We start from the raw sequence: 19,662 nt of genomic DNA, 5'->3' as shown, positions 1-19,662 counted from the left end.
CGCAAAGTAGCCGTTTCGTCACAATGACTCTTAATTTCTTCCAAGACAGACTGCGACAAGTCAATAATGCGACATCATCATAGTGAACATAATAGTTAAATTTGTTATTAAATAACTACAGCAGCTCGTGCACAAAACAAAAATCCACCTTCTTGTCCAACACATAATTCAGGTCATTGGTAATATTGTACTTTATTGTTACAGCTAACCCAGTTTTGGAGAGAAAACACAACATGCAGGAAAACCAGTTCCTGCTGAAAAATTAACCATTTCACTTCCATAACTCCCCCATCCCCTGAGACTTTGTAGACTTCCCACTCTTTACAGTGCATCGCCTATGAAGAGTATGCACAACTCAAGTCCTCACTTAATTCACTTTATGTTCACTATCTTCTGGTCAGAAGCGAAACAAGAGTAAAAGAATGACCCTTGGCAATCCCCAGCCTCATTTCAATGACTTTATGAATTTCCAGTCAAAAGCTTGGGACTTGAAAGCATAGGGTCAAGCATAGGTTCATCATCAATGAACTGATGTTGTTGTGCACTACTCCTTTGTAGGAGAATAAAAGTTGGGTGTCTATGTGAGATGACCACCCATCCATTCAATACCATGGCATGGTCACATGAACGGTACGCCAATATTTTCAATCCACTTGACATTTGGGTGGGAAGCCACATACACATTAACACACAAATATTAGATCAAATTAAATATGGACATCCTTGCTACAGTACACTGAGTGAGATAAAGCACACATGAGAACAAAGTGCAGCAAAGCTTTTCTTAACAACCTTCCACAGAATCAGCACGGTTTTTAAATAACTATTCTTTTTATTGCTCATTTCCCACACCTCAAAGTGCATATTTTGTTGTGATATTCTGTTACCCTGCTTCAATGATTTAAGTCTGGGAGCTGCACTTGTCACTAGTATGGAGGTAAAGAAAAGGACTGGCTGTCGTTTTGACAAAGCGCATGTAATGAAATGATTAAACTCATGGCCAGAACTTTATAGAATTCTCTTTGTTGTAAGTTCTGCGATTAGGCATGATGGTCAACAGATTCCATCTGAGTGTTTGCTAAAATCTATGGTTATCAAGAGAAAAAAAACAGGTTGTAAAAACACAAGTGGTGACACTGAAAAACACTGATACTGCCATTTTAAGGCAAATATACTGTAAGGATGCACTGGTTATCTCCAGTAAGAAGAACTTAAGTATTCATCTATTAAGCTATACAGGTGTGTAATATGGTGGGAGTGCGCACTAGTTTGAACTACGATGAAAAGTGTACGGTATTCTAGCTCATAACACTTTTAAGTATACTAACAAGGTCATGAAGAATTGCAATAAAAGACCAGTCGCACTGGGCTCAAACGTGACTGCCAGGTGGCCTGAGATGACGGAAATCGTGAAAAATACAACTTGGTAATAATGCAGTGAAAAGTACAGCATATCCATCCAAATAATTAAGTGGGTTTAATCTAGGATGACCGTCTTGGCAAATATGACATATTATGCTCTATATAATTGCAAACGGATAGCAGTGAACTGTATAATCCCTACTGCCCAGGAAGCAGTTATTCAACCAAAAAATTTCATTTTCATTCTCATGTGACTTGAAAAGGGTAAAAATAAATCCTTTGACATAGAGTACGGCTAAGACTCTGTACTCATGTTTGCTGTTATTTTAAAAAAATATGTAGAATGAGACAAAGGAGATAGACCAAGAGTGTCACTGATGGATTCCACAGGCCATTAGATGAAACACACATGAGGTATCGGTTAGAAAAGGAGAGCCACGGTCCTCGGCTCAAAACGCCTGAAATGTGGTGTTACACTTGGCATTAATATTTTTTTCCATCATCCTCCAGCACCAAAATAGAATGCCCACCAGCCCATACTCTTTTCAAACCTCAAGTGATCAATAATAAACTGATGTAATTACTGAAGAACGTTACAAACAGTTTCACAGGAATACAAGTGACGTAAGGTAACAATAAAATGCTTTTTTGTTTGTAAAATGTATATCACTGTCAATTCAGATGGCTAATAATTGTTGTTTAAAAAGGACAAAAAAGTGCAGAGGTCTGAGGTGGGGGTGGGAACTGAACAATGACTTCCTTAGACTGATGACATCACTGGGGAACCACTTCCTTCAAAGACGCCAGGGCAGAATGGATACGAACATGAAGTCGGTTTTCAAAATCATAACCAGAGTAGTTATCCTGCAGAACAAGTGAGCGAGAGTCCAAGAATTAGGGACTAATCACATGTACACCACCCAAACAGTTAAGTTATTTTAGTGTGAATGAGTTATTGTAGCTGTCTTACCTTTGACTGAAGAAGCAGTGAGCGTCCCTTTCCCACCGTCTGCAAAAGGAATTACAAAAGTCAAATGTACTGAGGGTTTCCATCTTACAATCATGCAAACGTTTTACATGTGTTTGTAACATACAAGCTTCATGTGACCCCCCAGACTATCTTCAGATTATGTTACTGCTTAAGTTATTAACAATCCAAAATCTAAAATAGAAACTCAACTCCTGTAAAAATGGCATGTCCTGCCTCGACTGGAGTATGTGATTAACAGACTGGTTGAGACATTTTGTCCTGATTTACGTTTTTCCCTCTGAAAGAGCCTGCGGTAGATTCAGAGACAGGGCATTTTCCATTGGGCTTGTTTTTAATACCAATAATTAAATGAATCACAGCCATTAACACAGATGAGGCCTGTTGCATAGCAATCCTGTGTATGGAGTCCAAAGTGAGAAAGCGTTCACTCTACCTCAGGCTTGGTGAGCAGCATGCACCCAAGTTCGTAGACAGAATACGGTTGTATGTATGAGTTAGTCTGCCGGCCCAGGTCATCTCTAGCTGCCAGCTGGAAGGACTGGAAAAACAAAGTCACAACATGCACTCAGAAAATGATCATTTCTGTTTCTGGAAGAAAATGACAGAAAGATTAGTTAAGGTTATTGAGGTCTAGTAGGTTCTTGATCACAGGTCCTGTGTAAAGTACTGTGTGTTATACAGTATTTCATTATAGTGTAAAGTATAGTATATATTCATACATTTTATTTGATTTTAATGGTAACAATCAGTTGGTAAGATCGAACACTCCCAAATTACCTCAACTTCACCGACAGTATTTGGATTGGAAATATTTTGATGTTAGACGTGACATATATCCTTTATATATCCTGTACCCAAACGTTTGCATTTAGTAACTTACCTGAACTGCATCTTTAATATTTCCAAGACATTTCTGTATGGCACCAAGGAGCAGATGTCTCAGTCCATAGCTAGATGGGTCCTCCAGGCCTTGTAGAACTGATCAATAAAGTGTACAATTAATACATATCAATCGATAGATTGAAAAAGCTTATCAAACAAAAACACTGTGGGTGAGAACATGCAGTTTGACATTTCTTAATATGTTCAGCTTTGTGTAAATACAACTGTAGCTCAAGTTCTTCTGACCTTGGCTCATGACCTGGAGTTTTGTGGCTGAGCAGTTAGGCAAAGCCTTCCACAGATAGAGCACCTCCACCACCCCTAGGATACAAAGCTCTCTCGTCGGAGATATTTTTCGAAGCCTTTCAGCCTGGTTGATAGAAGAAAGGGGAAAAAGCAGATTGAACAGAGCCATTAGGAAAACAGAATAATCCACAATTCTGATTTATTTCAGCCTTGAAATGACTGTAAACTGTTCAAACCTACTTTTCGGAGTGCAAACTGCTCTATCTGATTGTTCTTCCGTTTAAACAGCTTCTGCACATCTTTGAAGATGCCTCTGGCTCCCTCCAGATCTCCAGAGGCCCCCTGACACACTTAACAGGATGAAAGACGAAATCAGCTTTTTCAACTGTACAGAAATGGTCAAAGTGATAGACCAATATGGTGTATCTATCCTTATGTAAGATGTTCAGCTGTTATTTATTCCCTTTGTAACTGTGGTTCTATAAATTAGGAACTACCTCATATCACTGAAAAGGAGGTGATAAAGGGGTAAAGTGTAGAGCAGAGGTGTAAAGATTCATTACCTCCAGTCAAGTAGGCATAATAGCATTGTGACCACCGAGATTCATTCTTCAGTCTCTCAAATGCCTTGTAAGCGTCCTCAAAGTTTAGCTCAATCATGCTGCACCAACCTGCAGTTTGTTTACCACAGTAATACCAGTGAGAAAAATATAAATAAATGAAGACAGAGAAAAGAGGCATAAGAAGAGGGACTAGGGATGAGTTGATTACATTCAGTAGGTTACTGTAGTTGTATTTAAGTCAGCTTGTAGTGTACATGGCGATTAGATGTGTCTACAAGATAAATTATATATCTACATGTAAATCGGCCATACTGTGTGTGTGTGTGTGTGTGTGTGTGTGTGTGTGTGTATGTGTGCATGTGCATGTGTTTAGCTTTCCATACCAATCTCATACAGACACACATGCTGTATCTCTCTTTGGTCTGAGACGAGGTCCAAAGCATCATGGAAAGATGTAAGAGCAGAGTTGATCTGGCACTGAAAGACCAAAGGACACTTCACTCATCAAATACAACATACAGTAGGTGGAAAAAGAATGTTTGTAAGAAAAGCTCATCATTTCAAATACATGCATGTACTGTATGTATGCACAAAATAGATAGGAAACACACAAACCTCAAGCCTCTGCACTCTTCCTCTGAAGAAGATAAAGAGAGAGGAGTTGGGGTACACCACTGACTTTTTCTGAAGTATAGCCTTGGCCTCCAGCAGTCCAGCTCGCGAGTCCGATCCATCCACAGCAAAGAAGGGCTGCACTACTGTATGGTACCACAGGAGTGCCAAGCTAAACATGATAAATGACACACATTATAACAGTATCAGCAACATATCAGATTTAATACACCATTTTTTTCTGTTATTTGTACACTTTTTTAGTGTATATTATAATATATATATTTAGACTATTTACAGCTAGTGTGTAAAGGGCAATGATAACTTGAGTGTAAAATCTTTCTTTTTAAGCACTATTACAGACAAGTTACAGTACATCCAGCAGCAGTTTTTGGTCCCACACAACTGCACAACTTGATTATGCATGTAGTCCACGGCTATTCTTAGATTGCAAGTAACAATCTGTCAGCCTCTAGGCTACAAGCATGAACTATCTCAGCAGGCAAAGCTGCTTACCACAAATCAAAGGAACAGCAAGGCAAATTAAAGACTGGCTGTATTGAATCCTTCCACTGATTTCTGAGAAATAGTCAGTCTTCTTTCACCCATTAGGAAAACTTCTCTACTAGCCTGGGAATACCTATACGAACGTTCAGCAAATTTGAGATTTGCTCTGCAGGTCCACCTGGCCAAGAGGCCATTGAATCCCATTTCCAATGTCCCTAAAACACGGCACGTAAATCTGGCATGGACGTGTATTTCTTTGGAATTGAGTAAACGACTATTAAAAACCTTAATTTACAAGATTGCTACCCTTCTGAAACGATTTGGTAAGAGTTTAATGCACCAATTTGTTTAATTTCACTCCTAGTTACACCCCTCCTGGAAGTCATAAATCAATTAACACTTTCCAAACCCACTCTCAATTGAGAAGGGTCTGGTGTCAATGAGGCTACTTCTCTACGTGATAAGACTTTTGCTGAAAGATGGCATGATTCTACAGAATAAATATTTGTAAAGACTATAAAAACTGTCTCATACGGACGGTACATATCGTCCACTTCAGTGGCACTGCACTGGTGCAGTAATTATAATGACTAATTTATGAATATCTAAAGGGGATGACATTAGCTAGAATGATACTTTTTTGATGTTATCGTTATAGTTATCATTCTTGGTGTGAACGGCCCTTTACTCTGGCTAAGGTCCAGTAAAAATACAAAATAAAAAACATTTGATTTGAAAAATATACAAAATACAAAAAATACAACAGATGGACAGACAGATGGATGGATGGACATACAGACAAACAGATAAAAATGTCTGTGCAGTAACGCGTAAGGGCTTACGTTGCCAGTGGAGCCTTCATGTCCTTGCTCTCACTGGCGTATGCCAGGGAGGCCAGGCCTTGGTGCCGATCGCCGGGGAAACCCAGCAGGTTGACGATCTTGAGGAGGTGAGGCGGCACCATGGAAATGCAGAGATGGAACAGGCCATAGCCAAAGCTGACGGAGCCCTTCAGGCGGCTGAGGGCCTCCGCAGTGACCCCCTCAGCCTCGCCGGCTGGCATGTTGTGATTGGCCTGGTCTGAGGAAAGCGCATCCTGCTGGTCGGGTGACTTCTGACGGCAGGACTCCTGCAGCTGATTGATGTCACTGTAGCACTTGTTAAACATTTTCCAAGCCTTACGGAGGATCCAGCCTCCTTTAATGTAAGCTGCAGGAAAAAAGGACATAAGTCTGTCTTAGGGGCTTCTGATGATGGTATATCTGATAAAAAACGCTCCTACTATTTAAAGAGATGCGGAGGTTTTTAGTTAATTATGTATAGTATGCAGTGGCACAGAGTGGCCAAACATTTGTATAGCTTTTCAACAGACGCAAAGATTTACAGTAAAGGGGGAGCCTCACTAACATCACCAATGTTTAGCACCAACCTGAGTGATGCATGGCAGCCATTATGCGCCAGAATGCTTACCACACACCAGCTTTAGGTGGAGAGAGGGAATGAATGAGCCAATTACACTGGGAAATGATTAGGGGGCCAGATTGAATAAGCCAAGTGGAGAATTTAGCCAGGACTCTGGGGACCCCCTTAGTCTCCTTTCTAAGTGTCATGAGATCTTTCAAGACCACAGTGAATCAGGACATCGGCTTAACATCTTATCTGATGGACGGCATCTCCTAAAGCACAGTGTACCCGTCATTTTACGAGGGTTTGATTTTTGACCAGAGAGAAGATTACCACCAACTAGCCGCTCACCAACACCACTTCCAGCAGCAGCTTGGTTTTCCCAGGAAGTCTCTCCAAGCACTAACCATCCCCACACCTGTTTAGCTTCAGTAATTTAGCAGAGACAGGGTATCCACTGGTCTGGCTGCTAGCCATCACGTCCTTGCATAACATGACATTTGCAGTAAAAAAAGACGTCTTTCTAAGCAGATACTTTACGAAAAAGATAAAATATGCACCAGCAGTTTGCTGCATCCTCATAATTCATGTGAAAGCATTTCCCTGCAGACTGAAGCTCATGTAACACCACTCTTTCAAAGAATGACTATGATTCATGCATAACACAACACAGATCAAAATACTCTCATCCAACCTCCAACAAAGGTGACAAAAATTCTACTTCGATCTCTTAACTCTGACCTGAGAGTTCCTGTTTCACGAAGGAGAGGACGGCAAGGTAAACCTGGCAGTCGGCCACAATGATCTGCCTCTGCAAACGATCCACCACAGTCACCTCTGGCCTCTGACTGTCCACCTATAAGAACCAAAATATAATTTTAAAAAATAATAAAAATTGACACTCTACACAACATATGAAACTGTATATTAGGGCCAGGGAAATATGCCAGAAAAATGTCGATTTCAATATGGCAAAAAGATTATAGTTAATACATACCGTCATACATTATATTTGTGTACAACTGAAAAAAAAAAATTCTCACAGCTCTACCAAAAAGGCACAGGGGCATCTTTTCATGCATGGAGGTGTACAAAGCTATGCAAAAATATCATAACAAAATGAATATTGCAATATGTAAAATCTTACACTATAGAAGAATGATCACAATATACAATATGAGATATGATATGGCACAGCCCTAGTGTATCTATTTATTGAAACCTTCCACCCTTTTCTCCCTTCTCAAACTACATTCACAGAATGTCTGACAGTTCTTGCAAAATAAAACACTAGCCTCAAAAGTTTTACTTGTGCTCAGAACCAAACAGTGTCAGAGTACCGATCAGTGTATGATTGAAGTGTTCCCTTAATTTTTTTTTGCAGTATATATATGTATATATGTAATATCTTACTATATGACAGTATATGTAACATGAACAATGTGTCATCATAGATTCATTCAGGGCTTAATACAAGAATTTCTTTTTTCAGAAATGTTAAAAAACAGAAATATTAAAGTTATTATACATAATCAAATCTGAAATGGCCTGAATTCCTACACAGTGCCTGGGAACTTGATACTGATAATATCCAACACCCCATTTATTCATAAGTATTTAAAATGTCCAGTATTCTCATTCTCAAAATGGTTAAATTCATCCTGTGTTGTGCAAGAACTACTTTACTTCTCCCTTGTCCCTGTCTAAAATACCATAACTTAGTGTGATCATGGTATCCAAGGAAACATCCACTGTAAACAAACACCTGTTGTTATTTATCATTGAAAGTTCATACAGTCACTATTACAGGGCTTTTTGACTAAAACATTACAGTTCCATTTTATTTCTCTTTCTGGCTCCAAGAAGTTTTCCAAGAAAACATTTCCCGTTGAGATATGTTTAAAAAAGAAAGCAGCACTCTTTAGCTAAAATGGTGTTTGGAATAATCTGTTTGTGGAATAGCACGGATAAAATATCTAGGGGCATTTATGTAAACTACTGTTTCGTACAGAGCACCATGGCTAATGGTCATCAAAGGAAGCCTGTAACTGATCAAGGTTGGTTCCAAATATTTGTTTCACTTCACAATAATAACTGCACATTAATAACTCCTACACAAAAGAGGCCCACAAAAGATGCACAGAGAAAGACAAAGGGCTTGGACAAGCAAATAAAAAACCACAAAGACTTACACTCTTCTTAATTTTGTTACGGATGGTCTCAATGACCCCAACATCACTCTCACAAAGCTTCTCTGTTGTCTTCAGGTCATCACATGCTGTTTGCATTTTCTCATCCTCAAAGGTCATCATTGCATTCTACACACACAGACACACATTCTTAGTAACATGGCATAACAGACACATTTCATCAATAGGAGGGGGCAGAAATGTGAAGAGACAATATAAGTTTTAGTGAGATGATATACAACACAATGGATGATATACAACACAACTTTTACTGTACCACCTCCATCATAACATTATAAGCACCATAAGTAACCACATACAGTAAGCAAATGCTTTTTAACAACTTCCTGCCTCTACACCTTAAAGACTACATGTAATATACTGTATATCACCACAGAAAAGCCATGGGGCAAATCCGTGGATGTGAGGAAAAGAGAAAAACACATGGTGGGACCAGCTCTTGACATTCTCTCTAATATCTGCTCAGGTCACCAGCACACCAGATCATAGTGTCAAGAGCTGACAAGAGCCATGGTTAGCAAAAGCAGCTGATTAATGGGTTACATCACAGCTGGCGCAAACTGTGTGAAGCTGTGTGTTTATTGCTCTTCTAGGTCAGGAAATGCTTTTATAAGACATCAAGAATTTTTAGCAGGTGGTAAACAGATTGGCTACATTACACAATGGGGCTCACAATACAGGATACAAAGAGACCTTTATTCAATGTGTAGTGAAAATTGGACGCGTGTGTGAATTATGTGTGTGTGTTTGTAAACTGCCCTTTTTCTCTGCAAAGAAGCAGAAGTGCCCCAGGTTTTCACAATATAGCAAAATAGATGAACATTAATTTTCAGGAAATTCTATTGTCATTCTGCCTTTATAAAGCCGTTTGTCTGAAACACATCACTACTCCCTGGATCAACACGAGTAATAATCTTGGTCAGTGCTTAATGTCTATCAACTGTAACAGGCGCTTATTTACAGTACATCTAACAGAGATCATCATTCACATCACACTGCCCCCTTTCTGACTTGAATGGATGGATCAGGGGCCTGCTTGATTATGGTGTGCAGAGGCCTCTTGCCCACTTCCTGTCCCATCTGTCTTTCCCCTGCCTGCCACTCCTCCTCTTTCCCGTAACTCTTGGATTCTCTTTGGTAAACACAGATGCACGTATGAAAACAATTGGGCTTGAATAACAACAATAATAAAAACTGATCGTGCTCTGATACAGACAGTGTAATGTAAACACAAACAACCATGCAAATGCACACAAAAGAAAATCCTGAGGAAATTCACTGTTGTGTACATACTGAGAAGGCATTAGATGCTCAAGCACAATACAAACAGATCTTAAAATAATGAATGGTCATTGCAAATTAGCCATCAAGTATAACCATGACTTACCAAGAAGCTGACAAAACTGGCTCCAAAACTCATCAGAGGACTGTGGGTTCTGGAAAATGTAGGAAAATGCCATTTTAGTTCATTTAGAAGGAGAAACTTAACATAATTAGGGCAACAACGTAATTAGTAACTAGTTTGATTCTAATTATTTTATTCTAAAACGAATAGCCTATTTACTACAACTTCTGAAGCACCAATCTATTTAATTCATTCATTCAGGTCTTCCAAGATCTAATTTATGTCAATAATACAAACAGATGGATGGTCAGTTGGTTATAAACAGACAGTAGCCTACATAAAAAGGCAAAAGGTCTACAATCTACAGTAGCCTAATCTTGTACACAAATAATGATTTGATTTTACAATAAACAATGCCTAGGGTAATGCACTTGTCTTATATTAAGCAATAACCGAAGACCTTCAAAGTAAAATATTTTATATAATTAGACACTTACCTGTATTTTCTGAAAAGCTCATCGCTCTCTTTAAAACCGTTGTTAAGGAGCATATTGATGCCTTGAAGAGCTAGCTCTGCATCATCAATTTGATTGGCTTTCTCCTCTACCTGCTGCTGCTCTTGCCGAGATTGGTTAGGCCCCGCCATTGTCTGGAAGCTTGAAACAGGGCAAGGTGGTGAAGTCGTGATATGAAATTAATATAAAAAGGGAAGAGTAAAGGCACTAAATATTAACATACATTTAAAACGAACCTCATTGGCACGGCTGAAGCTAAGCACCTTCCTCTAAAACAGACACGTCCCTCGTTTTTTTGTTCAGCGGTCACTGGAGCATCAGAGCACCGGGCCAACAACTAGCGCCTCAGATGCGAAAAACAATGAATGCAATCATATGAATTCCCATTGCATCATTGTTGGAAACAAAACATATTGTGTCCTCGGCAAATCCTCTTTCCCAGCCTCACAGCACTATGATTTCGTCATTCTTGCTGGAAGTCCAGTGGTGTATACATAATCATCCAGACGCTGCACCCGTGCAATTACATAACGAGATGAAATGCTTATTTTCCAATCCGGTCCGCACGACGCAGTATTCCTCAATCTCTCAGCTGCTAGTCGTTCCAACAGACTGGATGTCGCTGATTCAGCGCTCGTAAAAAGGATGAGGATTGACAGATAGGCTATGATCTGTGCTTGTTTCACATTAGCTGTATATGGCAGAGCTTTGTCAAAGCCGATGCCCGCGTGAGCCACTCCTCCCACCCACTCCCTATGGTTGCTAAGATCAATCTATCGCGGCAGTGATGACAAGCTACAACCTTTCACCCTCGACGCAACGACGTGTCTGGCGGGTAAGCTTGCGGACAGTCAATACACAGAGTCAGCATCACATGCCCACTATTTAGAGAGCCCTATTTCGTCCATGTGATTGCATGTGCTGCTGGACAGACAGGTCATTAGTTTTTTTCTTAGGTCATTTATTTTCTAGGAATATGTTTATTGGTCTATGCTGTGTATGCCAAGGCTGTTTGCATAGCCTATTCGTGGTTGCCTGTAACTTTTGGAAATGTTCAATGACAGTATTATTGAAAAATGTAAACACTGTCATTAAACTGCAACTTTGTATTCATCTAATATAAAGCAGTAAATATATTTCATCCCAGCAGGCCAATGTAGGTTTAACATTCTATTAGGACCACACCCTAAGAACAGGAAGAGAGACTGAGAGACAGACATAAAGGGTATTTGAAGAGGCTCATATGGACTGGCCAGTGGATGCTCTCTAGTAGGGAAGCAGCACTCTCATTAATAAATTATAAGACCCTTTTGAAAGCAAAACTGCCTTTTCACTGGATAACCCCCCACCCCCATCCCAAAAACAAAAAGTAAGAAAAAGCTCTTTTTGAAAATGCTGTTCATGTTTTCATTCTTTTCATATTGACTTGGTTGTGTGGTGGTTAGCATACAATGAACAAAAAAGGCAGTGCACCGATCAGAGCAGACATCAGCTGTAATACAGTTATTCAATGAATAAACACAGTTTATGGTGTGTGTATGTTTTTTTTTTTACACGATTGTTAGAATGTTATTCTATTTATTTTTTGTATATCTATTCAAGCAGTCTCTCAATGGTTTAACATTTACTGAACCTCGGAAGTTAATAAAGACAATAACATTTGTAAAATGTATCCTTTTGAAGCATTAAGAGCACCATGATCTGAGCACCAAAATGTGTGTTTTACAGTGCATTTACAATGATACACTCACATAAACATGAACAGATATGCTGATTACAAAACATAAAAAATTTGGCGAGTCCAACACAGTCTCTCAGACGGTATCTGACAGCATTACAAACCCTACCATACACAAAGACTGTTCTGGAGAAAGAAATGCACGTATGAAAACAATTGGGCTTGAATAACAACAATAATAAAACCGATCGTGCTCTGATACAGACAGTGTAATGTAAACACAAACAACCATGCAAATGCACACAAAAGAAAACAAGTAGCATTGCATTACAAACCCTACCATACACAAAGACTGTTCTAGAGAAAGAAATGGCATAAAGGGAAAATAGTGCATCTCATCATAAACTGGCTCTTCTTGTTGAGTCAGCTTATAGGCACAGATGTCTGCTTACTGTGTCACTGAGTCATGGTTTGCCCTCAGTAAACATCATACTACTAAGACAACTACAATGACAAAACAAAGACACATGCTACAGTAATTGCCTTTTTGCTTAAGGAAAAAAATAATTGCCAATTTTTTTTATTATTAATCACAAATAAATGTGTTGACTTTTTGATTAATCGCTGTTTACATGACTGGATAGAGGGCGTAGCTGGCAATTCCACAGGTGTTATTTCCATTTCGGATAAGCCGCATGTATCCTCCCTCTCCCCACCCTGAGCCCCAGCTGAAAAGACAAGAAGACAAGGAAGAGGCTGACTATTACTGTCTCGAATCTGAAGACCACAGAATGTTATTGATTTAGCATGTTAGGAGATGTATTTTCACCGTATTAGAACAACCATTAGGAAACATACAAGATAATTCAGAGATGGGGGGGGGGGGATTAGACAATAACGCCATTGTATAATAAGACACAGTGGTGTCTGGTAGTGTGCCCACCTGTTTTTGATGATCCAGTAGTCCTTCCCTCCCTCTGAGCCATAGCCCACCAGCACCACTGCATGGCTTAGGCCCTGAGGGCTGCAGAGAGGCTCCTCATAGATCCCTGTCAGGGCAGTTTCAGAGGAATAACAGTACTAAGAGTTCATTTTTCTTAAAGCAACACAATATGGTAACTAGTATACCCCTTGATGTCAAATTTCAACATACTGGATATGGCAGTATCAAGTGTGTCAAGAACTGACAAAGAGGGTCATGCTTCTGCAGGGTTTAACAAAGTTGCGATACCAGGCATTCCAGACACGCATCCGCTGTGTCAGAGGCGCCATTGTCCATTTTATAAGTAAGTTTATCGTTAAAATGCGTTTGAAACTGTTATTTTGAAAGAGTGTTGTGAATTGAACTTAAAATACTTTAAATTAAATTTGATTTTCTTTTTGTATTGCTGCACTTTTTTGTATATAGAATATCTACTACATGATCATTTCTATTATACAAATGATATTGTAAATTAATTTCCTTTAATTCAATTTAATTTTATTAACATTTTTTCTTGAATTAAACTTTGTGCTCAGCACAAAGTCATTTTGTGTATTGAAAGAGTCTCATTTCAGTCTCATTGATTCTGTTCTGAGAAATGGGGGAGTAACATACTGTACCTGAGCTGTAAAACAGGAAACTGGTGTGGTCAGCATCAATAGCAACTGTGATCGGCCCAACAGTTGCCACAGCATCAGCCAAGGCCTGTTCATCTCCAGCTGGTATGAACCTGTAATCAGTGATCTTGGCCACTGCCATGGCGTTGTCATAGAAACAAGGCTGGGTATCCTAAAAAGAACCATTAAAAACCCTTTGTTAGGAACAACTCTCTATTGGACTGGGATTTGTAATGCATAGCCAAACTAAACTTTAAGTCTTTAACAGATAAAATTGAGTTGAAAACCCCAAACCCAGAAATATGGTGAGTAAACATTACTTAATTACTTATTTACTAACTTATTTATTTTGTCTACTTTATTATTATGAAGACGATAACGCATATGCTGAAAATATCTAAGTATCAACTCAACGCTAACCTACAATAAACCAAAGAACATACCACTGATGTATAAGGGTACGTGTCAGCTGATTGCAGACCATTTTTCACCACATAATCATAGGCGTTGGCCATCCAGGCACCACTGCAGCCATGTGTCCCAAAAGACTTGGAGCAGTCCACCAGGTTTTGCTCGCTCAGGGACACCAGCTTGCCAGTGTTCTTAAACACCTGTCCCTCAATGGCCCCCGTTGTGCTGAACGCCCAGCAAGAGCCACAAAAGCCCTGTCAGAACATCACAATCAGGAACTTCATACATATCTACTGATGATTTTTTCATATTTCATCCTGTTTTTAAGCTTCCTAATAAAGAAGCACACATGACTCTCATGATCATATTTTTTTAACACTTTATATATAAGACTATTTAGCAAACTATATTAACTTGACAACTCTACCTGGTCCTTGACTTCAGTGACGTAACCCATAGTTCTGTAATCCACGGTGGCCAGCCCCAAACGCTTGGCCCCAGCTCTGAGTTTACGTGGAGACACATCCTTCCCTCTTTTCGCATTCTGTATGTTAATTTTGGCCCCCAGCAGACGTTTGTACTCTTGATGGGTCTGTGGAAAAGGGAAGGAGTTAGATTTTAAAAAAAAGCTATTTCTATGATGTAGCAAATTACCACACCACTCTTAAAAAGAATCTAGCTTTGCAACGTGGCCATATTTAGCCATTTGAATAGTAAACTCTACAGAAAGTTCCAAACTCTACAGAAAGTTCCAACAGCCCATTATAATGTCCTTGAACTAGTTTGAGTAATTTAATTTGAACTAACCAGGTCTCCATATTTGTTCATGGCCATGGTGAACCCTCTGCTCCCTTGGAGGACGTTCATATTGTTGTCTTTGATGTACCTCAAGTGGCTCTCCCAAATCCCCTTTCTTTCAAAGTCATCCATCTACACACATCCATCTGAAATTTTAACAGGCAACAAAACATCTGTGTGTGTGTGTGTGTGTGTGTACAGTTGGATTGCAGTTGGATTTTTAACAAGGTCAGTGTGTTGACTTGCCTCTTCATCATATGACACACCATTCTGCTGTTTCCACATTGTCCACTCGCTTTCCATTTCTTCATCTGAGTCGGCGGTGGCATAGTAAGGGCCCCACAAAAGCAGGATGACCAGACATGCTCTGGTCAGGCCTCCAATCCAGCAAGCTTGAGACATGACTAATGAATTGTAATTTTTAAGAAACTTTAATTCATGCCTATAAGTCAAATTTGCCTGTGGTTTAAATTATCCATCAAGTAGAGCACAAAACATATTTTCAACATATTTTCAAAGAACTTAAACACATAGACAAGTGCACACAGTCATATTCATATTACGATATTACAAATAAATACATCACTTATAAACTCTCACCATAATTCTTGTACTATTCTGAGCTTTAACATCCTCAGCACTGTAATTTTGTAAGTATGAAACTAATATGTTAACAAAAACACTCACCCATCTGCATGTATAAATCCTGTATGGAAGAGCAGCAAATCAGTGTGTCTTCAACTCCTGCTCACTCCTCCTTATATTCCCTTCAGTGAGGGGTGTGACCACACTGTGTGCTCCCGTCAATCCAACTTAAGAACAAGATGTGATGAATTATGTTTCATAACCTAAAGAGGAAATACCTAAAGTTACATTTGGAATTACAACACTACAACTACAACTACAACACTGGAATAGCTCTGAATTTTATGATATTTTGATGATATTAGATTAGATTTGGACAACTTTTTTAAAAATGTTTTTGGGGACAGCACTTTAGTGTGTTCCTTGCATTTGAAATTAACTTCATTTCAGTTCATGGTTTACAGAGTTTATATCAGCAATAAATGAATTATGTAGGAGGTTGTAAGTGGTGCTCATCTGGTACAACTCAATGTTTGAGGCATGTGTGTGATCAGTTTAATTGTCACCCTACACCAAAATGCTCACAAAATGTTTTATAGGGGTGTTTTGAAATCTGACATTCTCATTTGAAATGTGCTGTTGTGAGACAATGTGCAAGAGTCAGTAAATGCCACCATCAAGACAGCTTTAAAGTCAATTAGAGGCACCACCCGGTGTAGTGCCAAAACCAACTGTTTGTTACATCACTGAGAGACAAGGGTACCCTGTTGAACCTTAAAAAAGCAAACAGCCTCATAGACCCTGAAATAAAAAATAAAAAGACAGAAGACTAATGAACAGTTGTTACACAGATCAAGATGTATCTCCAGTATCGGTATGGATGAGTCGAGCTGAAGAGAAGATTACACCTTTATAGTCAGGCTACAGGCTGGCACCATTGACACCCCTGTAGCGTTCTGGCGCAAAGCACCAGGGCAATGGAAGAACAAGACAAAGATCAACCTGTACCAGACGGGTGGAATGAATTAGGAAATATGGGTCATCATCCAGACCATCAACTCTATCTACCCAGCCTAAAAAAACATGGAGGGTGCATCGTCTGATGAGTGTGTGTGTGGCTGCCAAAGCAATGAGCTCTTGTGTACACATTAATGCCAGCTCTCTTGATGCCAGAGCTGCAGGATGAATGTGAGAGAACAGAAACATGTTTTGCCTGTTCAGCACTATGGACATGTATTAACACTCACTGGGCAACCCTTACGCAGGATGGTAAAGGGAGATGCTCTCACTGACATCACCCCATCTGATCATGACAGAAACACCGGACCAGAAGAAAAAAACAGAAGAAAAACATAGGAGCATAGCATGGCCTCAGAAACAAGCTAGAACTGAACATGATTGCAAAATACACCTCATAAGTAGAGAAGATACAAAACCCTTGATGTCTATAAGTTGCTTATGGCCGAATGACTGGAAAGACTTTGCAAGAACATGTTCAATGTGGGTGACTTTATTTATGTTTGTTTTGACCTGTCTTACAACCTGTGATGCATAGAATGTTTGAAAAGGACTACAGCTCAAACTTTCATTTGATGATAATTACAGCGATGTACGCTCCCTGAGATTAGAGTTAAGCCCTAAAAGCTCCAGAATCATACAAATATGTTGCTTTCTGAACAGTCTGTACTTATCTAAACATCTCTTGAGTGACTGCAGTTTCAGGAAAAACCCAGACCTCTTTTACGCTGCGATTGACACCCCTACTTTTTCGTGCCAGCATACCATCACCGTCTTGTGTCTGACTTGAAACAAGCCAAAACTTGTTATTTTTCTGCTCTGAATCGTAATAAAAAATGGTGTAAGTGTGCAAATGCAGTTCAATGTAAGTGCATGGCAAACATCCAGTGGCAGTCAGGTGTATTTGTCAGGGGCTAAAGAAAACAACCCACCTGTCCAAATGATAGCACCATTCTCAAGCATATGTTTGGTGAAAAATGATGTGCTGGGACAACCCGGATAATAACAGTGTTTGTGATGAGATAATTATACAGTACGTGTTAAAAAGTTTGCCCTGCAGGGCATTAGAATGAAAATGACAGGTAAAATGGTGTGTAAAATATGTGTTTCACGCCAGCAGGTATAAGGTAGGCTTCTCCTCTCCAAAACCTATAATGGGCCTATAAAGGCCAATTAGGGGGTCTCGATGTTAGTGTTTATTTGCTGCACATTATTTAATTTATTTATTGCATTGTGAAATATAACACCCAAACCATATTACAGTTTTAGATCAGGTTTACTTGATATTGGCACACAAAGACTCTTCACAAAACTTCTCAAATAGATATTTTTATACTATAGGTGGATAAAGGTGGATGAATAAAGATATTATCCATATCCAAATAAGAGAGCCACTGAAAATATTCATGTATCAGTAGCTATCAAGTGTACTATTAGGCCTACATACAGAGCTTCCTTTACATAGGCCTACATTAGGCCAAGCATCTGGTGTGTTCCAGGCATATGCAAGGGCACTTTTAGCACATCTATGTCAATATAATGACAGCATCAACATGGAAACACTTGAGAACCTTTCATTATGGTCATGAAAGTACATCAATATTGTTTATCCTGTAGGTTAAGGATGAACAACCCAAAATCTTGATACTGTCAAAGAGGATAGGTGGCACAACATATTGCCATTTTTAAAATGGAGATCAATAACGTTGAGGTCATACATATGGATATTTGTATGTCTTTCATCAAAAGTGTGACTCCCTCTACAATTACTGTAATCTCTCAACAGTTTACCTGCTCCAGCCACAAATGTGGCATATCATACAAGAACCAGCAAAACCAAAAACAAAACCAGAGAGAGAGAGAGAGAGAGAGAGAGAGAAAGAAATTCAACCACCTGACACTTATATACCTACTTCAATATTCCTTTAGCCAACATAATTTTACAGACAAGGAATATTCATGTTTTTACACATGCATGCAAACATTTTTTTCTTAACATTCATCTACTGGAATATTATTGTTTTTATTGCACTGATTATAATGGTAATTTAATGTAAACATCTTTGCATGGATGTCTGAATGTTTAACTTTTAGAGGGATTTAACTAAATAAATATGTTCTTATCAGGCCCGGAGTGGGTAATCGGGAGAATCGGGAGAATTCCCGGTGGGCCGCTTCACTTTTGGGCCGGTCGAGGGAAAAATATTGGCATTTGTCACGTTAATCTATCTTCTCTTAAAGTTGGCTACACACGTTCGCATTCTATGCCAAACACCGCAGCCTGGTAAAAAAGGCCAGGTAAAAATACGAAAAGTATTGGAGGAAAATGCTTCCAAATGTGCCATATGTGCCAAATGTGCCACGTAACATATTAAATGAATTAAAATATTAGCATTTTGGTATCATCCAATATGGCTATTCATAGACTTTGCAAATATTATGCAAATATTGATAACAAAACTCAAGCTGCGTGTATGCAGTAGCCTATAGGCCTAAAAACAAAAGTAGCCTGAGCAGCAGATCAGCCAGTCCCCCGCTGAAAATGATGAGCCCGAAATTAACTATGACTATAGGGACAAGTAGAAAGAATAATAGAGTTAACCATATTAATTAAAGTTATTTTTATGGAAGAAAGAACAGTAGGCTATGACAGCAGTAGGCTACACGATCAACCTATATGGCTTGTTTGCTCAGAAGTGGGTGTAGTAAAGGAGCAAATCACCAAACAACAACATGATATAGCTGACCCATGCAGAAAAAAACATGTAAACAATACAGTAGTTCAATATGCCTCTGGAAGTGGAATTGTGAGATACATTTCAAATGCTTTATTTCTTCCTTCCTGTTTTTGTTAACTTATCAACCTATCCTTGTGGAATAGTGGAATATTAGCCTATAATAAAAACCACCACTAAAAAAGTGGGCCGGTCTTGGGCC

At 39.1% G+C, this 19,662-nt stretch overlaps 2 protein-coding genes across 3 annotated transcripts; both read right to left on the bottom strand.

The window, feature by feature from the left end:
• Positions 1 to 173: 173 nt before the first annotated feature.
• On the bottom strand, positions 174 to 11,456 carry ttc39c (tetratricopeptide repeat domain 39C). Of its 2 annotated transcripts, none has more exons than XM_048253617.1 (15): positions 10,861 to 11,456; positions 10,620 to 10,778; positions 10,165 to 10,213; positions 8,760 to 8,885; positions 7,309 to 7,423; positions 6,006 to 6,372; positions 4,660 to 4,828; positions 4,428 to 4,521; positions 4,045 to 4,152; positions 3,722 to 3,831; positions 3,482 to 3,605; positions 3,234 to 3,331; positions 2,787 to 2,891; positions 2,333 to 2,371; positions 174 to 2,226 (listed from the first exon to the last, which is right to left on the bottom strand). In XM_048253617.1, the coding sequence occupies exons 2-15, from the start codon at positions 10,766 to 10,768 to the stop codon at positions 2,137 to 2,139; spliced, it is 1,743 nt and encodes a 580-aa protein (XP_048109574.1). In that variant the 5' UTR covers positions 10,769 to 10,778; positions 10,861 to 11,456; the 3' UTR covers positions 174 to 2,136. The 2 variants fall into 2 exon arrangements, with proteins under 2 accessions (XP_048109574.1, XP_048109573.1); XM_048253616.1 differs by having other exon boundaries at positions 10,874 to 11,456.
• Positions 11,457 to 12,018: 562 nt separating this feature from the next.
• cts12 (cathepsin 12) lies at positions 12,019 to 15,840 on the bottom strand. Its single transcript, XM_048252371.1, has 8 exons — positions 15,811 to 15,840; positions 15,370 to 15,527; positions 15,133 to 15,255; positions 14,753 to 14,917; positions 14,358 to 14,579; positions 13,918 to 14,086; positions 13,259 to 13,364; positions 12,019 to 13,043 (listed from the first exon to the last, which is right to left on the bottom strand). The coding sequence occupies exons 1-8, from the start codon at positions 15,818 to 15,820 to the stop codon at positions 12,944 to 12,946; spliced, it is 1,053 nt and encodes a 350-aa protein (XP_048108328.1). The 5' UTR covers positions 15,821 to 15,840; the 3' UTR covers positions 12,019 to 12,943.
• Positions 15,841 to 19,662: the final 3,822 nt, after the last annotated feature.

This window comes from Alosa alosa, chromosome 9 (assembly GCF_017589495.1).
Source record: "Alosa alosa isolate M-15738 ecotype Scorff River chromosome 9, AALO_Geno_1.1, whole genome shotgun sequence".
NCBI classification, from domain to species: Eukaryota; Metazoa; Chordata; class Actinopteri; order Clupeiformes; family Clupeidae; genus Alosa; species Alosa alosa.
The sequence above is the reverse complement of the archived record's forward strand: the minus strand, read 5'-3'. Positions and strand labels throughout refer to the sequence as shown.

What these genes read in the sequence shown, in the direction of transcription:
- ttc39c (XM_048253616.1), bottom strand. An exon ending in GAGCTTTTCAGAAAATACAG is followed by an intron (nt 10,214 to 10,619) that starts GTAAGTGTCTAA and finishes TACATTTTCCAG; the next exon opens with AACCCACAGTCCTCTGATGA. An exon ending in TGTGTGTCTGTATGAGATTG is followed by an intron (nt 4,153 to 4,427) that starts GTATGGAAAGCT and finishes AACAAACTGCAG; the next exon opens with GTTGGTGCAGCATGATTGAG.
- cts12 (XM_048252371.1), bottom strand. An exon ending in TGAACAAATATGGAGACCTG is followed by an intron (nt 14,918 to 15,132) that starts GTTAGTTCAAAT and finishes CCTTTTCCACAG; the next exon opens with ACCCATCAAGAGTACAAACG. An exon ending in TTTCCTGTTTTACAGCTCAG is followed by an intron (nt 13,365 to 13,917) that starts GTACAGTATGTT and finishes CTGCCCTGACAG; the next exon opens with GGATCTATGAGGAGCCTCTC.